Below are 26,061 nucleotides of genomic sequence, written 5' to 3'. Positions count from 1 at the left end.
TGAGCTGCTTACCCTCAAGCGCTACATTATGGGAATGGTAAATGATGGTGGATTATTGGAGAGGTTTGCTCAGAAGCTTAGAGACTGCGGCTTTGGTAGGGACAAGTCACAGGTGATAAGCAAGCTGAAAAGCCTGCATACGAAATACCACCAGGTAAATGACAACAACGGCAAGAGTGGTAGAGGGTGTATGGACTGGCTATATTTTGATCTGTGCTATTCCATCTGGGGCACAAGTCACTCAGCAAGCCCGGTTGCTCTTCTAAGCAACATGAAAGATCCATTATCCCCTGATACTGTTCCAGCTACGTTTCCCTCCTCTAGCAGCAGTCCAGATGACGGAGTCCCTAGCACCATGGATACAGAGGCCAGCAATCAAGAATCCACACCTCATTATGGATCAGGTGAAAACCTAATTCTCTTCATGATTACCATTTTTTGTCATGTGTTTTTTTAAGTGTGTTCTATTGATCTCTTGGATTGCAGTGCGGCAGAAAAAAACAGAAACATTACAATGTCCAGGTGGTGACTAAGGAGATGTTACTGGTTATGGACTACGAGGACATGGAGAGGAAGCATCTTTGATTGGAGGTGCAGAGGGTCCCATGAGGAGCTGCGGTGGAGACAGGCGCAGGAGGTGAAGAGGACTGCACGGGAGTCCGAAAGATGTGAGCAGGCTGAGGAAGTGAATGGGTTTGCCAGCATTTTCAAGGACTTCCAGGGTGAGCTGCAGAACCAGGTGCCACTCATTCAGGAAATTATTGGACTTGTCATCCTCCGCACAACAGCCCCCTGCTCCAACTGTATTGCAACAAACACCTGCACAACAGTACTGCGCTCCTGCACACCATAGCCAATATTTTTCTATGGCACCACAGCAGAATGGCAGCATGCAACACACAAATGAGAAATACAAGTCATTTCAATTACCTTCTTCCTCCTCCTTCCTCCAGCTGCTGGATGGATGTGACAGTTACTACTTTAGAATATGGTTATTGGAGATTTATAAATTCGGACAGTTGTAAATAGTTAAATGCAGTTTATTGTTTTTTTTACATGTTTCCTGTTCACTACAATTATCTGGCATGTGTAATATACTATAAATTATTACAGAAAGGACATAATTGCCTCACAGATAGCCTGGTGGCTGCATGGTTCTGTACCATAAGCAACTTGCCCAGGCTCCTGATGGAGATCAAGCAGCTCAGTGTTCCACTCTGGCAGGAGTGTTCCTTGTTGCCTTCCCATCAGGCAACAACAATATCTGATACACAAGTGGTACAAATATCAAGTCGCTTGGCCTTTGAGGTGTCCGAAAGCATTTTCTACCACCATCCTTGCCGAGCTTTAAGCTTCACTGACGTTGATTGAGTGCGTGGTGATTAGTGGACCCCTTCATCAGCTACTTCCTGAGGGGGTAAGCTGGGTGTCCGATTAGATGCACGGTGATTTCCACTTTGTTAACAGTTTTGGATTTCTGAGGGCAGAGCAATGTAATACTTTACACAACCTCTGAAATCACAATCAATTAGTTCACTAATGCTTTCTAGTAGCTGTTTTACAATAACAGAATAGAACCTGACCCTTGGATTTGTCATAAGTCTAATACGAAGTAGAGTCAGTCAGCCATTCCTTCAGTTTATTTATATATTTTTCATTGTCATTGTATCCTACGTGGTAACGCGACAAAAAAAAGCATTATTGATTGAGTGATCCTCACATACATTACTGTTCAATGGGGTATATAAACTTACTTCATGTGGGAAGAAGTGTCCCCCCCCCCCCCCTTCGGCCTTTCTGTCGATGGACGAGTTAGATAAAACTGAAGCACACTGCGTTTGACCAGGCCAACTCACATACACATCTGTGAAGCTGGAACAACAAAGTCTGTGTTTAGATTGACATATGAAATACATTAATTGATAAATGCAAATAATTCTAACACAGCCCATGATCCTTACCATTGGTTGTGGTCCACAACAGCTTGAAGAACAATGGAGTGCCACTCTTTCTGATTGTCGTAGGCTAGTGCATCCTGGGGGGGGGGGGGGGTGGTTGGGGAGAGGTCTCATGGTGCCATCGATGGCACCAACATACATTGGATACCCCCATTCTTCAAATCCGTCATTCGTCTCCTGAAGACATGCACCACTCGGCGGGTGAACAAAATGTTTAAGTAGAACCTTCTTCAATGCTCCAATAACTTGGTGTACTAACACACACACACGGAAGCCACACCAAGATCAAAAATACAACTTATTGATCCATTCGTCTCCTGAAGACATGCACCACTCGGCGGGTGAACAAAATGTTTAAGTAGAACCTTCTTCAATGCTCCAATAACTTGGTGTACTAACACACACACACGGAAGCCACACCAAGATCAAAAATACAACTTATTGATCCATATTCATATGAGGTAAGCATACCACCACACAGCAATGGCAAGTCTAAGCTGAGGTTCCAGAAGCTATCACCATTGTTGTCTTGTGCTTCAGTTGTGGCTTTACGAGTTCCAATACAAAGTCAAAAGTGGCCCAAGACATACGAAAATGACTCCGTCACCCTTCTTCATCAAAATTGTCGAGGACATTAGACCACAACACGGGCCTGTGTAGTTTCTCTCTCCTCCACATCTTTCTTTCCGAGAGCAGCATGGTTTGACTCACAAGAACGTCTATGGTGCCTCAGGTCCCCACACCTTTCTACCTCAAACATCTTTCTGCCTCTCTTCAATTTCTCCTCCAATGTATTTCTGATCACACAAACACATTGCTCACACGAATTCTGCATCCATGTGTGCTTCATAAAGTCGTGTTCCATGTGTAAGAAATGGTCCATCAAGATCTACCACCTTCCGATGCACATGTTTGACATTACACTAGATGCTGACACTATTATGTTACACGTCCCGCCTCTTTTCCTCCCGGAATGCCAGGTTGTTGTGTAAAATGACACACTGGCCCGGCATTATGCTGGCTTTGTTCAGTTCTGTGTAAACGACCAAAGTCAGCTTATTGCCTGGTCTTCCTTATGGCAATATCACAGGATTTCTGTGGAAAAGTCTCTCCTACCTTACTTTTGGTGCACTAATTTTTAAAAAAATATTTATTGTTGCAAAATTGTTTATAATATGAATGTTTGCTCTATGACGCTGCCACAATACACCAAATTTCATGATTTGTTCATGACAATAAATTCTGATTCTGAATTGTGTCCACAATAATCCAACATGAAAATGCATTAACAAAATTATTACATATTTATTACAGTTATCATGAATGGCAGACAGAGGAATAGACTAAGGGGATCTAATTGATATGTGTATTTGGTTTCCAAAAGGCATGGAATTAGATGCTAAACAGTTATGGTAAGAACTATTTGGTCATGGAGGTGAGCAATCTATTCACATGGATAGAGGGAAGAGAACCACAAATAGTGATAAACTGGTCAATTTCAGTTTGGCACATTGAAATTCATGGATGTTTCATTGATCATATATAAATAGGCAGAATATTAAGTGACAAAAAAGTGACAGGGATATGTATTTAACATCCTGGCTTATGGGGATTTCAATGAGGACTGATAAACATTCAGTTGTTATCTTCCCATGTGCAATTACAATGGAACAAAATCAGAATGCCCGACACCAAGTAATTGGTTTTAACAGCCTTAAAGTACCATAGGAAGTTAAATTGTGAATGTTTTATTTTTGAAGAGTAGTTCTTGTTTAAATGAATGTCCAATATCCACATTATTCCTTTAACTCTTCATTAATCCCAAATGCATCACGAGAACATAAGGAATCGAGATCTAGTTGACCATTTTACCCCTTGTACTTGCATCCTCACACAAGAGCATGATTGTATTTTTACCTCAGTGTTGCTTTTCTCAATTCCGCCACATCCTTGATTCTGTGAAGATCCAAAAAAATCAACCAATTCCTGTTAAGAATTTATTGATTATCAAAGCTTTGGACAGATAATTCACTTCTTTTTGGGGTCAGTCTGAAGTGTCTAACCCTTTGCTTTAAGATTATAGCCCCTACTCAATCTTGCAGGCATTTACCCTACGAAAACCTGCAAGAACAGCACGTTTCACTGAAATCCTCTTTTTTTCTAACATTCTAGAAAAAAAGTTATTTCTGTCGCCAGATGGAGAATATTGAAGTTCACTGCCAAAGAAGGTAGTGAAAGTTCAATTGCTGAGTACATTCAAGACAAACATCAACAGTTTTGTTAAATGTTAAAGGAATCAAAGAATACTTCACCGATGAAGTTTAAAAAAAAATCACCAAAAGTTTTCTTCATTGGTAGAGCAAGGACGAGAGACCAAATGACCTACTGTAGCTACCTCTTTTTCTAAACCTTATATATAGATTAAACATGAAATATTTGCTCATAATCATTGAAATATGTGGCAATACCAAATGAAAACCAAAAACAAGAATAGAAATAATCAATTAAATAAGCTCTAAAATTAATGACCTTTGGCTCCTTGCATTTTGTGCAACGTTACACTATTGGGGACAAGGAAAGAGCAAACTGAGAAACAAGGACAAAAAATTTTGAAACTCAAAACCCAGCTGAGGTACATTAACCATCTGTATTAGCTTTAAACACTGAGAATCCCTATCATGTTGCTCCTGGATACAACTCTGGACTATTCATGTATTTAAAAGCCAGAGGAGCAGCTTCGAATTTTTGTGATGAATATTCCCTGGATGATGGTGCCACAATAGAGGATAAAATCCCACTGTGGAAAGTCCAGGGTGCCGTCACCTCAGTAAACCAAGATTTTCATCCCATGGAGAAAATCATTCTTTAGATTGCGGGTATAGGTTTTGCAAAATTAATGTGTGTGACCAAATTTGAGCAACTCCATCTCAAGATGGTTGATATTATCAAGCTTCATATTCATCTCTTATGCATTAGTCTACAATAGATCCAGCATGATTTCTGATCTACATTTGCCACCAAGATCATACAAAATGATCTGAGAATAGAACTCATAACATGGCTGTAGTTTGCCTAACATAAAAATAAGAGCTCATGAAAACACCTAGTCAGTTCAGGGATCGGCTGCATAAGCACGATCATATCACTCCTTTTCCCTCATGAAAAAATGGCAGCAGTATGGATGAATGGTCTTTTTTTAAAAAAAAAATGTCTTTTGATTAACTTACAGACACACCTTCAGCAAGGAGTAGGCTGGATTCCTAATCCCATTCTGCATTGGATAACCATGATTTAACTTTCTGACCAAGCCAACAGATTTGCACATCCCCATCCAATCAGGATGCAGAAGGACCCGTTGCCACTGAACCCACAATTTTCATTTTGGGAAACTGGCCACTTACGGCAGGACTGCAGATCCAGCCACCATTAATCCAGTAATAGATCCTACCATATTAACCACTATCAAAGTCGACCCTGGGCCGTGTGAAATGAAACAATGACTGGCCCAATAACGGCAGACTTTGCTGAGGGTCCGGTCCACTCAACCGGAGAGCCAAATTGGCATGGGAGATCTGACTATTAACACCACTCGTGTGGTCAGACCTCCACATCAGAGTGCAAAACAGGGTTTAGCTCTGCTTATATTGGAACACCTATAATTACTGCTGCCTGGGATATAACAGATGATGCTAGTGGGCATAGGATCTTTTGTCATTATTCTTTATATCCTGCAGTATATACGCTTTCTTCCACAATGAACATCAGGAAGAGCCCCAAGGCTTATCCAAGTACATCCGATGTTGTATCCAGTAAAGATCATGAGGTAGTGGTGACTGCACCCAACTGTGTAACTATGTTTAGTAAGAAAGGAATATTAAGAAGTGATGTGCTGGCCAAACAGGACAGCTCAGCACAATTATTGATTACAGTACTTTTATTTAGTTAAGAAGGGGAAGTCGTGAATTGATCAAGATTTCTGATGTGCATACAGTTTAGGTGAAAAAGTAGACCAATCAGTTCCAGTTGTTCAATCACGAGCTATCAGAGATAATATTAAACAGCAGACATAACACAGTTCTCACCATATCAAAACATTTGTGGTTTTACAATCAAGGGGAGAAAGAGAAGAATGGAAATTAAGATTATTATAATGTGAAAATACCGATCCCTACCCTTCATCCCAACATATCTCCTGTAAGGACTCTATTCCATTCCCACCCCATTCCTCAGTTTCTAATTATTTAACTTTGATGAGAAAGCTTTTTAAACAGATACATATGAAATGCCTTCCTTCCTCCTTGTGCGTGGAGGAAGTGTGGTGACCCTGCCTGTCTGGAAAGTGTACATTGCAGGTGATCATGTGTCCTCCCCATCTGAAACATATGTAGCAGTTACCTCACCTGTCAGTCAAGGTTGGCATCCGGTCATAAATTAATGCACACCTCACATTGGTTAATTCTAATCACCTCGGGTCATTGGCTAGCAGCACAGATTAGCACTGTATTTAGTGCAGAACACATTCATTCTCTCCATGGCTGGTGCCAAGGGGAGAGAGCATTTGCAGGCATTGTCCCCTAAATGTTATTGTGCCCCCCCCCCCCCACAGCACTAGTGATATAAGCAGCGCATTTATCTGTTACATTGAAGGGAGGGGAAGTGTGATGACTACACAGACGTGATTCATGGCAGGTAGGCACCATCACCACCCCCCTCCACTGAGTGAGTTTTTGAATGCCAGATTATTCCCCCTGATGTTGACCCTGGCTCTGTCTGTCTCGTGATCCAAGCCCCGGACACCACTCCATGCCAGGTCGCTACTGTGGATATTGCTGAAAGGGTCGCACCCCTGAATGGATTGTGTAAATTTTTAATTTAATATTAAACTATATTTTATTATAAAAGTCTTAGTATATTTATAGAGTTAAAATATTGTATATGTATTCTTAGTTAGTTGTGGGTTGGTACAGAGTCACATACAGGTCACAGCATATTTATAGAGAACCACTGTTTTCTGAGAAGAGTGTTCATTCTTGGAGTGGACTTGTCTCGGACAGGCAGAGATATTGCATTTCAAGTGGGTCTTAATTATTCAAGAACTGCTGAGGAAGCTATCTGTTTTTTAATCAAAGCCACTTAAGCCGCTTGAACAAAGACGAGGTCAGAGGTTGTTATGGATATGAAATGGTTTTGAAAAACAAACAGAATTTTGGTAGAAATTAAACAGATGGTCATGTGGTTTCCAAGAATTGGGACTCACCTCGGTGATGATGTAATGGTCACATGATTTGGAGAAATAAATTACTGAATTCAGACACTTTGTGTTCAATGTTTTGGAAGAGTTCATTTTGGAGAATACAGAAATTAAAACCCTGTGACAAAGGAGTTGAAGCCTTGTGAAAGACAGGGTTGAGTTACAGTAAGCAGAATTGGTACTGTAGTGTGTTATTCCTGTGAAAAGGGGAACACAGAATCAGCGACTTTTGAAATAAAGAAGACCACGTCGATCTCTATTGGGTCTATTTTTGTGTTTGACCACTTTGTTTAACCCTTGTCTGCATTTGTGAATTCATCATGGAAGAAGATAATCACATTTGTTTAACCCTTGACTGGGTTTGTGAATTCATTGTGGAAGAAAATAGCCACTTAGTTTAACCCTTGTCTGGGTGCTTGTGAATTCATCATGGAAGAAAATAGCCATTGTGAGTAATGTTTAGAAGTGCTTTATAATTATTTCTGAACTGAGAATTTAAGACCAAGCAAGAGCAAAATGATGCTGAACTTTTAAAGATTGACTTTTCAGAGTGGGCACACACACACACACACACACACACACACACACACACACACACACACACACACACACACACACACACACACACACACACACACACACACACACACACACACACACACACACTATGCAAATACAAGTGTTTGTGCAAGTTTAGAGTTAAGTAAGTTTAGGGATAAGTAAGAAGTATTATGTTGTTAATAGTTTAATTAAAAAACAATTATTTTGAATTTACCATTGTCTGGTGAATTTTCCACTGCTGTTCCTGTGTTAGTGCTAACAAAGTCCCTTTAGTCCCAAAAATAGTTAAAAAGGTTGTTAGTTGTAACATATTATACAAACTATTACTGTGCTACAGTTTTAGCTGGCTGTGATAAGGATCTTCTGCTTAGTGATTAACAAAGAGATAATCCTGAATTTACATATTTGTAAATATTTCTCTGTTACAGAATACTCTCTGTGGAGTAATTATTCATGCAACCTGTTATTTAGAATGAAATGTCAAACCTTAAATGTACACTTATTAAGTTGGCATATGAGCAATTGCTCATGAGATACAAGGTTTGCAGGATGAATGGTATGACAGTAATTAGAAGCAATCACTTTGAGGAAATAGGTAGCAGATACTTATGGTGAGCTTAAACTTGCGCTGATTATCAAGAATTTTCTTGATATATCTTTGAAGTTATAGAGCAGCAAAGCTACCAGAACCACTGCCCCACAGATCTAGTAATCTGGTTTCAATTTTGACTTTCAGTGCTGTATTAAGTTTGCATGTTCTCCTGGTGACTGTGTATGTTTTCTTTGGGTACACCAGTTTGGTCAGTGGATTCAATTTGCCCATAGTGAAGGGTGCAACCTGGGGGAGTTGATGGAATATATTCATACTAATTTATAACTACTGCAATCTTCACTATTCATAAAACTATAAAATGTTTTTAGTCACTATATCTTGATTTTGAAATATTTAGGCTGGAAGTGTGGGCTGAGAAATGACTGATGGAATTTAATACAGATAAATGTGAGGTGCTACATTTTGGAAAGGCAAATTTAAATAGGTCATATACATTGAATGGTAGACAATTGAGGAGTGCAGAGCGACAAAGGGATTTAGGAGTTATGGTAAATAGTACCCTCAAGGCTGATACTCAGGTAGATGGTGTGGTGAAGAAGGCATTCGGAATGTTGGCGTTCATAAATCGGAGTATTGAATTCAAGAGTAGGGAGGTTATGATGAAATTGTACAAGGCATTGGTGAGGCCAAATTTGGAGTACTGTGTACAGTTTTGGTCACCAAATTATAGGAAAGATATAAACAAAATAGAGAGAGTGCAGAGAAGATTCACGAGAATGTTGACAGGATTTCAGGGTCTGAGTTACAGGGAAAGGTTGTGCAGACTGGGGCTTTTTTCTCTGGAGCGTAGAAGATTGAGAGGGGACTTGATAGAGGTGTTTAAGATTTTAAAAGGGACAGACAGAGTAAATGTGGATAGGCTTTTTCAATTAAGAAAGGGGGAGATTCAAACTAGAGGACATGGTTTAAGATTGAAGGGGGAAAATTATAAGGGGAACATGAGGAGAAATTTCTTTACGCAGAGAGTGGTGGGGATGTGGAATGAGCTTCCGGCAGACGTGGTCGAGGCTGGATCATTGGTTACATTTAAGGAAAGACTGGATCGTTACATGGATAGGAGGGGACTAGAGGGGTATGGACCGGGTGCTGGTCAGTGGGACTAGGAGGGTGGGGATTTGCTACGGCATGGACTAGTAGGGCCGAACTGGCCTGTTCTGTGCTGTAAGTGGTTATATGGTTATATGACTCATTCTTCCTGAAATATTTTCTTGCACTAAGTCACTTTTATAAAAATTTCAATAAATTGTGTAAACAACAAAATCAATGCAAAAAGAAAACAGCAACAATTCAAATTCTTGCACAATCTGTGTCAACTCTGAATGGCTTTCAGGCAGTTACAAGCAAAATAAAATCAAATACTACCCTGTTAAATAGTGAAGCATTTTATGCAACAAATAAAGCATTATTAATGAAAATCCTAAATTAATTTAACAAACTGGATCAAAATGACAAAATAATGAATTTAAAACTGCATTACAAAATTGTCAGTATTGTACTCTTAAAAAGAATCAAAGTTAATAGATTGATATTCAAGGGAAATTAACCTCGTCCACTGTTTAGAGAACTTGTTACCATTATCATGTACTGAGTCAAATCAAGGCTAACCGTAAATTGGAGGAGCAACTCCTAATTTTCTGTCTCGGCCTTCTCCACCCAAATGGCATTAACGATGACTTTTTTGGTTTCTACCGGGCTACTCCCGATTCTTCCTCTCTCATCTCCCATCTTCTTCTTTTCTCCAGCACTCTACTCCATTCCCTCTCCATTCACAGAGCCTCCCCTAGTTTGCTCATCCACCTATTACCTCTTGGCTGTAGGACTGTGCTCCTACCTCTGCCCCCACCATTGAGTGTCTGTCTGCATTTTGTCCATACCTTGATGAAGGGCTCAAGCCAGAAATGTTGGTTCTGCATCATTATCTTTTCTATATAAAGTACACGGTTCGACCTGCTAAGTTTCTCCAGCATTGTGTTTTTACTTTAATCATGGTGTCTGCAGACTTTTGTGTATATGGTTATAAGTCCAGTCACTGTAAACTTCAGCCCGACATGGCTGGTCAATGTCATATCCTATGTCCACAGTCTATACCAATTCAACTGTGAATTTGTTTATGCAACTGTACATATTTTTCTGTCCATTCTTTTATATTTTTGATCTTTTTGCCCTGACATATTATCATTATGTTAATCAAATTTAATTGTCGTTTGTGTATCTTGTGGGCCTGTTTGGCTACAGCAAGAATGAATTTCAGTGCATCTGAACATTGTACCTCTGTAAATCACAATAAACTTTCATTTAGTAGAGACTGAGGTAATGAGTAAAACATTCATTTATGTAATGAAAATCTCTTCATAATATTTTCCTTTCTCATTTCTGTAACATCCCCAACCCTACAAAATCCAAGAACTGTGCACCTCTTTCTTTGCCCCACTTTTAATAATTGTATCTTTCGTCATCTGGGGTTCACTCTGAAATTCAATCCCAAAAAGTCTCCCAAACTCAATACTCTTAAAAATCTCCCCAAATTCAAAAATTATACTCAATATTTTCTTCTTTTAACAGGCTTCTGACTGATTTGTAATTGTATGTCATTGAGATATGACATCAATGACAATAGTGGGAATTATTAAATGATTTTATCAGTTAATAAGACTGTTTTCAAATAAGTAGCGTAACAAAGATATAATGAAGCAATTTCAATTTTATTCATGTAAAATACAGCAAAATGCCTGTTATCCAGAATTCAAACAACTGGCTAAAATAAAAAGGAAAATAAATATGTATGTTTAAAATTGGCCAGATCATCAATGCATGGAACCTGCAATCTTCAGCAACCAGAATATTCACTTAATTGGCATCTTCCCTAGGTGCTGGATAACAGGGGTTTTTATTGTATGTCAATTTTCATGATATTGTATCATCCCGAAACACTTTACAGATAATGAAGACCTTCTAAAGTATAATCCCTATTGCAAAATCAAGCCACCATCTCAAGCACTATCTCTAATCTCATCATCTCTGGTCTTCTCCCTCCCACCTCCATACTGCCTGGTTATACCTCCTATCCAAGATACACAAACCCAATTGTCCAGGGAGACTCACTGTTTCCACAGTGAAAGCTGGGGATAAGTGGCTGAGTGCTACAGACCGTTTACTTCTTCTTTGGCTTGGCTTCACGGACGAAGATTTCTTTGGCTTGGCTTCGCGGACGAAGATTTATGGAGGGGGTAAAAGTCCACGTCAGCTGCAGGCTCGTTTGTGGCTGACAAGTCCGATGCGGGACAGGCAGACACGGTTGCAGCGGCTGCAGGGGAAAATTGGTTGGTTGGGGTTGGGTGTTGGGTTTTTCCTCCTTTGCCTTTTGTCAGTGAGGTGGGCTCTGCGGTCTTCTTCAAAGGAGGTTGCTGCCCGCCAAACTGTGAGGCGCCAAGATGCACGGTTTGAGGCGTTATCAGCCACTGGCACTAGTATCATCTTAATTCGACTCTTTTTTCTCTCCCAGGTATAGTCCCTCCTTACCTATAGCCATAATACCTCACATGCCCTGAACTTGACCACCTCATTTGCACTACAGACATGATGTACACATCAATCCACCATAGAGAAGGACTCAAAGTCCTTTGTTTCTTTCTTGACAAAAGATCTAACCAGTCCCCCTCCACCCCAGACTCCTTTGCCTGGCAAAACCTGTTCTTACCTTCAATAACTTCTCCTTTGATTTGGAGAATATGAAGTGAATCGAAGGAGTAGCCATGGGTATCCACATGGTTCCCATCTATGCCTGCCTTTTTGTTGGCTTTGAGGAGCAATCCATGCTGCAAGCCTACACAGGTAAGACCCCTCAATTCTTCCTCCACTTCATTAATGAGTACATTGGTGCTGCCTCATGTACCCCCAAGATGAGTTTTTCAATTTTATTCACTTTGCTGCTTACATTCACCCCGACCTCAAATTCACTTGGTCCTTCCATGACACCACTCTCCCCTTTCTTGATCTCTCTGTCTCCATCTCAGGAGACCGGCTTTCTACAAAATTTTTACGAAACAACCAACTACCTCAACTATTCTTCTTCACACCCAGTACCCTGCAAGAATTCCATTCCTTTCCCTCAATTCCTCCATCTCCTTCATATCTGCTCCCAAGATGAGGTTCTCCAGTCCACATCGACCAAGATGTCTTCCTTCCTTCAAAACCTTGCCTTCCCCTCAACCACCATCAAGTCACCCCTTACCCACAACTCCTACATTTCCTGCTCATCTGCCCTGGCCCCCTCTGCCCCGAGGCACAACAAAAACAGGATTCGCCTGGTCCTCACCTACCACATCAACAGCCTCCACATACAATACATTATCCTCCACAATTTCCATCTCCTACAACATGATTTCACTACCAGACACATCTTCCCCTCTCCACTTCCCATAGGGACTACTCTCAGTGCATTTTTGTCCACTCATCCCTTCCCACCAATCGCCCCTTTGGCACACAGGAAGGGCTACATGCACCCACACCTCCCTTGCCACCATTTGAGGCTACACACAGTCCTTCCAAGTGAAGCAACATTTCATTTGTGAATCTGTGGGAATCCTCTATTGGATTTGGTGCTCCTGTTGTGGCCTTCTCTACATTGAAGCAACTGGAAGATGACTGGGAGATCACATCTCTGTTTGCATCAATGATAGGGATCTTCCAGTGGCCAACCACTTCAATTCTGCACCCCACTCCCACGTTGACATCTCTGTCCATAACCTCATGTGCTGCCAAACCAAGACGATCCATAAATTGGAGGAGCAGCATCTAATATTCCCTCTGGGTATTCTCCAACTGGATGGCGTTAACATAGACTTCTCCAGTTTCTGCTAGCTTCCTCCTCTTTCTTTCCTCCAGCTTTCCATCCTCTTACCTCTCGATTCACAGAGCTATCACCCCTGCCCCTGCTTGCTGGGGTGCCCTCCCTCCCTTATCCATGACCTCTTGCCTGTGCTCTTCTCCCTGCCCCACCCCTCCCCACCATTTTTTTCCAGATGCCCGTCTACATTTTTTTTTACCTTGATGACGGGCTCAAGTCTGAAACTTTGGTTGTATATCTTTAGCTTTGGCATGACCTGTTTCTCCAGTATTAGGTCCATTCTGTACACTCATTTACAATAACTAAGCAGTTTACAAATACTGTAGCAAGTACCACCCTAGGACCCACCAAACCAGGTGAGAGGAAACCATCAACTTGGAGTTGGACAAGGTGTGCAACTGAAGGTTCTCCTGTTTTCAGGGAGACCCTGGGGCTGTGTGACAAGTTCATGCAGAAGGTAACTTTGCACGCAGTGGGTGGGGATCATGAGTGACAGCAATGAGTGAGCAGGCAGTGGGGTCAAAACATTGAAAGGGAAGGGAACGTGCCAAGATGAAAGATAGCTGAAAGAGGTTGTTAAGAAAGGGAACACAGAGGAAGATCGTTATTGGAACTGGGTTTATGAGCGAGCAAAGAAGAAGGATATCAAAGTGGAGGACCAAGGGAAAGGATGTGGATAAAACCATGCCCGGGTTTCTATTTAATGTTCTCATTGCGTGCAGCAGAGCTGGATTTCCCATCGATTAAGACCCCAGAGATTCATTGGCCAGGAGGCCCAAACCCTGCTTTGTCAAAGGCCTCTGGTATTTGGTGTGCAATGACCACCCCACTCCAACACGTATCCCTCTCAGAAATGGTGTGAAAGCAAGTCATACTGGAGGGGTTACTCAAACACAATTCTCCATGGCACAGCAATGAGCAACATCATGAAATTGCAAACGCTCTTCTGAAGATCTAAGCTGAAAACTGCAATTTCACCTCCCACAGGCGAAATTCACACCCATAAAACATCGTCTTCCATTCCAAATATTTTGTATAATGTTTTAACATGTGGGAATTATCACAGCATTTTTTTTATTTGAAACGATTCAGTATAAACAAGTTCCTACCACGAAATTCGGATTATAAATGACACGTCCCGGTGGCTAATTACAGGATGCAAGGGGAACACGCGATCGGGGAAACTGGTTGAAGTGTGGATGCAAATCAAGGCGTGAGTGCGGGCAGCGCTGGCGGAACCTCATGCCAAGGCGGCGATGCAATCCTGGAACCGGAGATCGACCGCAGCCGTGGTCAGCATTCCGACCCAGTGGCAAGCGCGCACCTCCCAGACCCCCCCGACCCGCAGCCACGGGAGGCGCGCGGAACCCCGCAGCCAGACGAGGCAGGATACCCTCACTCCCTGACACTGAACCGCAACCTCAGGTGAGCTGCCGTCTTCTGCAACAAGACGCACCGGGGGATGGTGGAGGGAGGGAGTGGGGAGGGTAAGGGGGGTGCTGGGGGGTAAGGGGGGGCGGTGGGGGGGGTGAGGGGGGGCGGTGGGGGGGGGGGCGGTGGAGGGGGGTGAGGGGGGCGGTGGAGGGGGGTGAGGGGGGCGGGCGGTGGGGGGGTGAGGGGGGCGGTGGTGATGGGGGGCGGTGGTGGAGGGGGGATGGTGGGGGGTATGGTGGTGGGGGGGTGAGGGGGGCGGTGGTGGAGGGGTGAGGGGGGCGGTGGTGGGGGGGTGAGGGGGCGGTGGTGGGGGGGTGAGGGGGCGGTGGTGGGGGGGTGAGGGGGCGGTGGTGGGGGGGTGAGGGGGGCGGTGGTGGTGGTGGGGGGGGGCGGTGGTGGGGGGGGATGGTGGTGGGGGGGGTGAGGGGGGGGCGGTGGTGGGGGGGGGTCTTCAGCACATGCATCGCGCGCGTTCCCCTTTTTAACTTCAACTCGACTCAACGCCGTGTCATCTTACAACCTGTGGCAATTACGGGGCAAATGGCCGCGATTTTTAAAACCAAAAAAAATGTATCCTTGCAGTTCACGAACACGCAACTGCAAAAAGTGTTCTGCATTTCACCGCTTGCAGGCTCGAGAGCGCGCACACACACACCAGCAACACACCGGCAGCAGGTTCCAGGCAAGTGTGACTTGGTTTAAAACCCTGCTCAACAGCCGATTTGCTTGGATTGAGCCGCACGACAAAAGGACTTGTCAGCCAGTGGAACCTGGAGTCCAGACATCTTCCCCGGCTCGCCTCCCTCCACACAGCAGCCACCCTGCAAGCAGGAGGGCGATACTCACATAGGTTTCATTCAAAGTCGGCGTCGTATCACTCTTCTGTTTCGAAAAAGCACATCCGTTTTTTCCCCCCCTCATAGACACACAAGTCTGGGATCGATAACCTGGGCGGCTGGCACAGAGCGGCTGCGCATGCGCCTCGGCGGCACGACTCTGGCGCGGCTCCGCGTCAGTGGAGCGGTGGGGTGCTCGCCCCCCTTCCCCTTCCCGCCGTGACCGCCTCGAAGCGCACGAACGCGCCCTCCTCCTCGGCGCACTTTGTTGAACGAGTCGACGCTTCGGGGGAGGGGATCGGACGCCTTTGATGCAGTTTGGAGAAACATTGCATTTCTTTGAAGTTGATAAGGGAAGAAGAGGTTTTCGTTTCCCTGGCGCAGCTGATTTTAGCACCAACTCCCATCCTGCTGCAGAGTGAAAGCAAATATATGTTGAAACAAAAAGCCCCGAGAAGAAGATGTTTAATAAATAAATGCCTCCAGGCGACTTCTCTTTCTTGGACTGGCAATAAAAAATAAATTGCTAATATGCACAGAGAGAATGACACTTTGATACGAATGTAACCCTGTCATTGCACCAGAACGCCTTAAAATCTCATGATTTTCTCAACGCAAACCGCTCAATAACTCACCCGAAGTGGGATATACAGGAATTAACTGGAGAAGTTTAGTCCTGGTCGCGAAATCCAACCGTGCACGAAGTGATTTTTCTTCCTGCATCGCTGGAAAAACTCTATAGTGTGTGTGGAGAGTTAACTTTTCGGGTCCAACTGGTTAATGTTTCTGCTGAAAGGAGTCGGAACTCATTTGTCTGTCCTGTTACCGTTTTAATTTGTCGTTTCTTCAAATGGGAGGGGATGCATAAAACTCTTGTATCAACATTTTAAAGGCTTCGTCCCGATTCTGTTTGCGAAAGTCCACACCAAGAGGAAACGGGGGATCTGCACTGGACCAAAAGCAGCATCTTTTATTCTCCAAAAGTGCCACCTGATCTTTCTAAATTGATTCTTGAATTTTCTTTCACAAAATGTTCTAAAAGAAGACGTCTTAACTTTTTTCAAGGACGGAGGACACCGTGTAATGTTCAGTTTAACATTGATTCCATGCTCAGCATTTTACTGTTGCCAGATTGAGCTGTTTTCTTATTTTAAATTTCTGCTCCACGTATCTGACACGGTTCACATGTTCCTTTTTACACTGTTGTTCGCTGGCGTCAGCAAAAGTTTTCTCGAAAAGTAAATGTCTGTCTGCAAAGTTGATTCAATAGCAATTTTTAAATCAGAACCGAGCAAACAATTATTGAATTAAACCCTGAATTTATTCAGCGACAATTCGACCGATGGAGAACATTATTTTCGAACAAAATTCTTTTTTTGCCTTCGTCTCAGAGGGTGGCGCCAGACACCGCAGCTCGACCTTGAAACCAATCAACCGACTAATCGATACCCCAGATATTTCAGAATTTAAATCATTTTCCCCACCTCTTGGAATCGTCTTCTGAACCGAAAATCAAATGTGCATGTGGCTGGGAAACGAACAAACATCAGCAGAAAAATAAAAATCTGTTCACCTGCATATGTGTCTGTGGTCGAGTTTGTGACATGTCGGGGGTGTTTACACAGCGGAAAGAGAACCGGTGTTTGGGGGGGAGGAGACATTCCCTCTGTGGGTAGTTATGGAATCTGGTTATTGTAAGTCTGTAGAGCGTTGTAAATGTATGAGGACTTGAATTTCAATCTCTTTCATTTATTCACGAGGTGCTGATGTTCCTCCTTGTTCTGAACTGAAATGTAGTTTCACTACATCAACATTTCTGGCGTCTTACGTGGATCAGCCTCGCTGATAACCACCGATTTTTCTTCGTGGAGCGTCCGTCACACACGTGAACAGCCCTCATTTCATTCACGACGCTCAACACCATCATCCTCTCCCACTACTTCACACATAAACTGACAAGACACACCAGTGAAAGCATTTTACAACAAACTACTATTTTCATGTACTAATTCCATATTTATTTCATTGCTAAAACAAATCCCAAGCTGTCAGTGCTCACGAATAATTCAGTCACAACGGCCATGCTCCTATTTGTATGTGTGTGTGTTGTGGGGAGGGGGGGGGGGGTGGAGGGACAGGGTAAAGGAGGTAGGAAGGTATTAGATGATCAGGTTATTGTGAACGTGAGGGCAGCAGGATGCATAGGTGAGGTTATTTGTTATGTGTGGTGTTTGTGTGTTAATGCATATGAGGAGTTATTTGTATGCATGCTGTGATTTTTTTTTTGTCCGTCTTTTTTTAGCAAGGTCAATTTTTTTTTACCTATCTATCATCTTTAAAGGTATGGTAGTCAGTGACCTTTTTACACCACTGCAGACTTTCTGGTGAAGGTCGTTTTAACAGTGCTTTTGCACAGGGATTTCTGGTAAATTTCTATTCGCACCTAGATTCAAGATTCAATTTATTGTCATGTCATAAAACAGTGTCTTATGACATAGAATTACTTTTGCCTGCTGTAAGGCAGACACATTCGCCATTGGCAGAAATTGCCTGAAGCGCCTCTAACAGACAGAGAAAGAGAAGCAAAAGTGAGTTCCCTCAGAGTCACCATGTGTTCATGGATTCACTTCTAGCACGTCCACAGCCACATAGAGTCCAGTCCAAACCCTTGGCAACCCGCGCTCCAGATCCGAATCTCCGACATGATCAGGAACCCTTCAGTGCCTTTGGTAACCTAGCAATGATGAGGGATAGGCAAAATATTTCCAAATGACTTAGGGTTTTGCTTCTTGTTGCTTAGGAATTGATTGTGTGTGAGTGGAGCAGGTTAGCATCTATGTGAGAGAGCTGTGGTGTATTAGATGAATTATGACTGTATCAATGTGGCCATATCAGGGTGGGGTAAGATTAGTGTTCAGAGGAAAAATTATTTTAAATAGTAAGAAATAATATTAAGAACTTATGGGTTAGAGCAAGCCTGGAGGACTACAATCTTAATAGAGGTAATGGTAACCATCAATACCTTTCTGCAAAGATTCGTGAATGAGATCAACATTTTAGACTGTCAGCCTCGTGAGCTTCCTGTGTTCTGGTAATAAGCCTCATTTTACCATGAAAAATCTAAGTTAAAAATAAATATTGACCCCAGGGTTTTTGTGCAAGTGAACAAGAATAGTCTCTATCAACTTGTAATATTAGACTCATGACTGCTTTCACCAATTTAACATTTCGATTTACTTGGCAGTATGAAAATATCAACACATTTGAGAAAAGCCAAAAATAGCAGATACCACAGTATTTGCCTTGAGTGGTGAACAGGCATTATCTAGCAGCAATGTATCATTTACAAGTGTCTGGAGAGAAAGATAATGATTATGTAAGGGTATGAGAGTGGTGTTCCATAGGAAAATACTAACAGACCGTAGCATCGCAAGCAATTATTCAACTTCATATCAAAGAAAAATGTTGTTTTTTTTATTAATTGTTCAGGATCTGTGCATTTCTGACAATGTCAGTTCTGCCTTTCAGAAGGTGGTGGTGAACTGCTTTTTTTCGAAAGCTATTCAAAAGCTATTCGTCTAATGCCGTTGGATAGGGTGTGACAGGAATTAGACCAAGTGAAGATGAAGGAATATTTCTAAATTTGTAATGGTGTAAGTCTTGGAGACGGTTGTATTCCTATATACAAGAAGCATTGTCCTTTTCGGTGGCAGGACATGGGAGTTATAACAGCCTATTTTGTTGATGTGACCACTCAAAGTTCATGGGGGATGGGGGGATCAGTCAAGCTGGCTGCTTTGTCATGGATGATGTTGAACTTTTTGAGTGTTCTTGGAGCTGTATGAATATTGTGCTTTATCAAAAGTGGAAAGGCCTGCTCACCACAGAACACCCAGCATGATCTTCTTTTGCAGACATAGCATTAACATGGGTGATCCAGCTGATTTTGTGATCAACGGTAGATTCCCCACCCCCAAGGAAGTTGTAAATGAAAATCTCAATGAGTGGTTGTGCCATGTAATATCAAGGGTAGACAGTTAGATGCTTTCTTTTGGGAGTGGTAATTGTTGGGCACTTTTGCGCTTAGAAACTTGTACCTGAATATTGTCCGGTTGTACTGCATATACATGTGGTCTAGTCCAATTACAGACTCGCCAAGGCAAATAGCGCCTTTGGAAGACTACACAAAAGAGTCTGGAAAAACAACCAACTGAAAAACCTCACAAAGATAAGCGTATACAGAGCCGTTGTCATACCCACACTCCTGTTCGGCTCCGAATCATGGGTCCTCTACCGGCACCACCTACGGCTCCTAGAACGCTTCCACCAGCGTTGTCTCCGCTCCATCCTCAACATCCATTGGAGCGCTTACACCCCTAACGTCGAGGTACTCGAGATGGCAGAGGTCGACAGCATCGAGTCCACGCTGCTGAAGATCCAGCTGCGCTGGATGGGTCACGTCTCCAGAATGGAGGACCATCGCCTTCCCAAGATCGTATTATATGGCGAGCTCTCCACTGGCCACCGTGACAGAGGTGCACCAAAGAAAAGGTACAAGGACTGCCTAAAGAAATCTCTTGGTGCCTGCCACATTGACCACCGCCAGTGGGCTGATAACGCCTCAAACCGTGCATCTTGGCGCCTCACAGTTTGGCGGGCAGCAGCCTCCTTTGAAGAAGACCGCAGAGCCCACCTCACTGACAAAAGGCAAAGGAGGAAAAACCCAACACCCAACCCCAACCAACCAATTTTCCCTTGCAACCGCTGCAATCGTGTCTGCCTGTCCCGCATCGGACTTGTCAGCCACAAACGAGCCTGCAGCTGACGTGGACTTTTTACCCCCTCCATAAATCTTCGTCCGCGAAGCCAAGCCAAAGAAAAAGAAGAAAAGTCCAATTACTGAGTTGCAAATGGAATTAAACTTTGTGCTCATCAAGGATTATCCACACTCTGATTTTATGATTAAAGGAAGCTCAGAGGAATAGGTGAAGGTGGCTGGTGGAACAGTGAGCATAGTGGTCAGCGCAATGCGATTACAGTCCAATCCGGAACTATCTGTAAGGAGTTTGTACGTTCTCTCCACGTCTGCATGGGTTTTTCCTGGGTGCTCCCATTTCCACCCACCCTTCCAAACATTGGGGGTTTTAGGTTAATTGGGCGGCTAAGATTTAAATCGCTGGAAGCGGCTTCTAGCATGTTGTAAATAAGTTTTTTAATATTTACATGGCCTGAAGTGATTGGGGCTAGATTGATGGACCCCAAACAGCCACAACTATTTGTTTTGTGAGAGGCATAACTCCAAACAGAGTAGTTCGTGCTTTTCCCTTGATACTCATTCACATTGGTATAGCAGGGCTTCAATGTGCGTCACTTGTTCTAATGTGGCTTTGATGTCAAGGGCATTTATCTCACTTCACATCCTGGAATCAGTGCTTTGGTCCAACTGTTGAATATATTCAATACCAAAACAATCATGAGGTACTGATTTTACCGAAGTTCTGGATGACCCAAACAATCTGAACAGCAGATTCTACATTTTTATATTTGACTGCAGCATGCAGTCCTGGGAAGTTGCTATTTGAATCCTGCACAAATAATAGTGAAAGCAAATGAACTTGATGATGACATTCTAATAAAATTTGTTCATTGTCACTGGTGACATTAAAAACTGCAACAGATTTTTAAAAATGTTTTCAGTTGACAACAATTTAGGTGTCCACAATGGAATAGTGCAATTATGAATCCATCATTTATCAACTTTTTGGAAAATATATATAATGTGTTTTAAATTGTTACCATGCTTTAAATTTTTGTGAAAAAATAGATTTGTGTAAGATTATGATGGCTTAAATTTGTATTAGAATATGTTTCATCATTGTTTTTAACACCAATACAAAATATTAGTATTAATCGAGGAATGCATTGACTAAAAATTCACTGGAAATCACAAAGTAAACTATTAATTATAAAACTAATTGTATTACCGACAATAATAGAAACCACATTTTTCTTTCTAAATTTGCATATGATTAACATTTTACCTGAAATCCTCGGAGAGTAGTTGCCCAATGCACGTAATTTCTTTATTTATTTTGAACATTATCACATCACCCAGATACTTAAAAATGCAAGATAAATATCTTAAATCAACAAAGTTCAAGCAGAGAAATAAATTATATCTCTCAATCCACTAAATGCAATGCCATAATATATTGCACTGAATAGCCAAATCTTCTGATTTCATGCTACCCTAATGTCACAACCTTCCAACAATTCCCCATAAAAGTTCCAATTTTGCCAGCATTGACTTAAGAGAGTGATGGTTTCTTTCACTCTGCCATTGTGTTTTTCTTTGTCCCAATGCTGCAGGGGGAGCAATAAAAATGATCTCAAATTTCACAGTTCTCAGGCCAGGAAGTCTGTTCACTAAGCATGTGCCAAGTCCATCATTCCCATTCAAATGAATGGGAGAAATAAATTGTTGGGTTAAAACAAATATCTTGAGCTTTAATTGAATTAAGTTAGTTGAAATATCTCATGGTTTTTTAGCCTTTTAGCATTCAAAGATAGGATTAACATTTAAAAAATAGATGGCTTTTTTTTCTTCTTTTTAGCCCATACAATGATGGTAAGGGGATGGGGTTTAGAGACATGTCTATCCATGTTAAAATTATTAGATGTGCTCATAGATGTGAGCATGACCTAAAGATGGCTAGACACACTATGCAGCATTTAAATTGCACAGCATAAAACCAAAGCACTGGGAATGGAGATCCCAAAAGAAGATCATGGTCACAAGAAGATGAAAGAAACATTATGAACCAAGGGAAGATGGCTAGAGAATGTTTGGTAATGAATAGTCATGGCATCATTACATAGTTTATGTATAATTTTTTGAATCTCAAGGAATTGATTCAATAATTATAATAAGAGACAGATGCAATAGGATTAAAAACAAGTTAAAGCATGTTGTGAGACAAATTGTTCCACTTTGAAATTAACACATGGAGATAGATAAAAGTGATTAACTTTCACCTGTTTGACTTGGTTCGGACAAAAGACAAACTCTATGCTACATTCATGTGAGTGCGATTTTTGCAGCTCTGAGGCTTTGGTTGATTAATATGTTATCAGTGAATCCTTTGAAGTTAAATTTTATGACCTGAAATTAGCTTGCTCCAGCAGAAGCCGTGAAGCATCTTCTCTAAAAGAAAGTAGGCTTGACTGCAGTATCTACGGTGACTTGGACAAACAGGCATGACACAAGGTGGAACGCAAGGGCACTCTTGTGTTGCTCAGTATTACATCGGAGACCCCAGAGGAGAGGATGGAAGCAAAGAGGTAAAATCTGTCCTCAGGCAAGAGAGTGGCTGGAGGATCTTTCCTTGGACACATTGAAAAACCACTGCAAAGAGTTTACACATAATGTGAATGTTGACAGCCTATTGCCAAGGATTTGATTGTCCATGCTGCAAAATGTTTATAAGACATTGTCTACTCAAATAAACTCATATTTTTCATATCATGTGTCATCAACTGCATCATGAGCTTCATACTCTGTTCAATCCTCCCTATCCTATTAATACCAATAACCTAATCAATCATGACTGGATCTAACATTTGCATGCTACAAATTTACAAATCCAGACTATTGCCAGAATATATTTCCTTAAAGACTCTGCAAATTTAATTGTGTAGCTTTTCACAGTGGGTCTCCTTGTTAATTTCTAGAATGTATAGGCATTGACCATGGTTGATATCAATAAAGGACAAATATTCTTGGATGATACCTAAAGAAATTGCCTTCTGTTGAGAGCCGCCTTCCCCCTCTTTCAATGCGTCTGAGAAAATGACTACTAAAGTCTGGGAGTAACCAGGCATTGGAAATACCTTGAACTCAATGAAAAAAATATTCTGGGATTTCATGCTCTATTACCGACTCCAAAGAATCCTGGAAGAACCAGTACAACAGGATAAATGGATTAATTAAGTAACTAAGATGATTCCCATATATGTTAGTACCTGGCAAAAATTGCATTGTTGAGGTCAAATTATCATTCAATCATTAAATCAACACTGCATAATGATGCATACACCCTCTCAACTCTCCGCAACTGCTAGAAGATGGGCGCATCATGTACTAGCTCACTTTCCAATATACCATATATACTTATGTAATTGTCACTATCGTGTAATAGCCGAGCACCCTTTTTTGGCCCAAAAATCAGGTCTTTTTGTATGACCTGCCTGCTCACTCGAACTCCCGACTCACTGAGAGAGGATGCTTGCCACGGCTGCCCACCCACTGGAGCTCCTTGATGCCCTGCCAGCTGCTCACCTGAGCTCCCAACCGTGGATCCTCGCCCGGGCCACCCAGCCATCCGAACTCATGTCGCCTTAGCCGCCTGCCCATCTGATCCCCCGTTCCCCCTGCCCACCCACCCATCCAAGCTACTGACTGCAGATCCTCACCCTCAGCCACCCACCCATCCGAACCCGACGCTCCAACCACCTGGTCCCAGCCATCTGAGCTCCTGATGCCTTGAACGACTTAGGTACTTAATGAGGTCAAAAGTTTGACCATGTAAAAGTCGACCCCACCTTTTTTTGATGCAAAAAAGTGGTTCAAAAAATGTGATGATGGTGGTGGTTATTAGCGCTACAAATATTTGCATGGACATTACAAAGTTAGATGGAAAGTGTGCTGAACGACTGTATCATGGCCTGGTTTGAGAACACCAACACTACTGAGCGTAAAGCCCTGCAAAAGATAATGGAACAGCTCAGGTCATCACAGGCAAAACCCTCCCCACTATCAAGAACATCTACAGTGAATGCTGCTGTCGGAGAGCAGCAGCAATCATCAAGGATCCACATTACCCAGCACACACTCCGTTCTCGCTGCTGCCATTTGGAAAGAGGTATCGGTACACAAGCCTTGCACCACCAGGTTCAGAAACAGCTGCTACCCCTCCACCATCAGACTCCTCAACAACAAACTCAATCAGGGACTCATTTAAGGATTCTTACTTTTTCTGCACTTTATTCATTTTTAAATTTTTTTCTGTATTGCACAGTTTGTTTACATTCAGTATCTGTTTATAGTTCTTTATTTGCATGTGTACGTTGTGTAGTTTTTTTTTTGCACTACCAATAATTGCTAATTCTGCTTTGCCTGCAGGAAAGGGAATCTCAGGGATGTTTGTAATAGCATGTATGTACACTGACAATAAATCTGAAGTCTGAGAACTCAAATCACATGATGTTTGAAACAACATGCACAACACAACTGAATTTAAAGTCTGCAACTCCATGACTTTTTTTCACCAATAATAATTTTTGTTCATTTTCTATGCACTAAGAAAATGCAACTTGCTTTCCAAGCTGGATATATAAAAGAGGAACAGAGGATTGGCACAGAATGAAAGTCATGACTGCTTTCCAGATTGTGGGCACAGATTTACATGATGAACTTTCTGTGGTCACATACCAGCTGCATTTTGAAAAATTGGAATCTCATGATTCATAAAAATGTCAAGAAATTGTCAAATACTTTGCAATGTGTGGCATCCTGCAAAGCTGAGTGCACTCTAATACTGCTTTGCTCTTCTGACAGAAAAGAGCCTGTAAGTTTTTCTCCTTGTGTAGAAACACGGTAAGAAATCCTATTGATGAACTTCAAATGCAAGGTGCTGCTGATGCAGTTAGTTGTAATCTGAAAGGAGCCATGTATTCTATGCATAGTTTAAGAGCAAGACTAGATAATTACCTCAATACTTGTCATCTTGGCAATGCAAAGACACCCAACTCATTGTTCGTAATACATGGTCTGGTTATGGGCTCCTGTGTAATTCTGCCTTTCTCATTTCTGTTTTGTCATCAGTTTTGCAACCTTCTTTGCAACTCAACCCACTCCATATTCTCTACCCAGCCCATATTCTCCAGAGGCACCCTCATAACAATGAACCTTAATTTTAGATCATCATTTCTGTGGCAACAATCCACCACTAGCCATCAAAACTAGAGCACCATTTTCCTTATGACAAAATACCTTTTCAGAACAATGGAGAACATTAACTTTACAAATTATCCAGTAGATGGAATTGACATATAAACAATAATCTTTAAATAAAATTGTTGAGATCGCTTTCTGTTGGTTTAATTCCATCAGGTGTAGAACCTGCCTAGTAAAGTACTGTTCATTAATCTCTGAAATGATCTGACAATAGGAGCTGGGTCACAACTCATGTAAATAATATTATAAGCATTACATGCTCCACTGAATCGAACTACATCTATGTACCAGGCAGTTGAACAAATGCTTGCAGAGTACATGTACTTCCTACCTGCCCTATTGGAAGATGAGTAAGGCAGTTTGTATTCCAAAATTGGGTATTTCAAGGTTGAACCACTAGGCCATGGTGTTGATGTCAAATAAGTCTTAACTGACAAATAGAATCTGTAACAAAAACACAAGAGACCAAATGCTGTGAGTGAACTGAAAGTGGGTGGGAGTTGTGGTGGAGAATAATCAGGCTCTGAACTATCTGACATTTTCAACT

At 42.1% G+C, this 26,061-nt stretch overlaps 1 protein-coding gene across 3 annotated transcripts in view; it reads right to left on the bottom strand.

Annotated features, from left to right (window-relative positions):
* Positions 1-25,933, bottom strand: part of LOC138735701 (regulator of G-protein signaling 20-like) — an 84,856-nt gene extending 58,923 nt beyond the window's left edge. Inside the window, exon 1 of one of the 3 annotated variants that reach the window (XM_069883949.1) lies at positions 25,846-25,933. Coding sequence is in view for 1 of the 3 variants with exons in the window: in XM_069883946.1 (XP_069740047.1) it covers positions 15,510-15,584 (75 nt within the window). In the remaining 2 variants the exon portion in view is untranslated. Of the gene's footprint in view, positions 1-15,509; positions 15,728-16,134; positions 16,235-25,845 lie in introns of those variants that run through there. The other 2 variants (XM_069883948.1, XM_069883946.1) reach the window with 2 other exon arrangements.
* Positions 25,934-26,061: the final 128 nt, after the last annotated feature.

Source organism: Narcine bancroftii, chromosome 6 (assembly GCF_036971445.1).
Source record: "Narcine bancroftii isolate sNarBan1 chromosome 6, sNarBan1.hap1, whole genome shotgun sequence".
Lineage (NCBI taxonomy): Eukaryota > Metazoa > Chordata > Chondrichthyes > Torpediniformes > Narcinidae > Narcine > Narcine bancroftii.
This window is presented reverse-complemented; position numbering and strand designations above follow the sequence as displayed.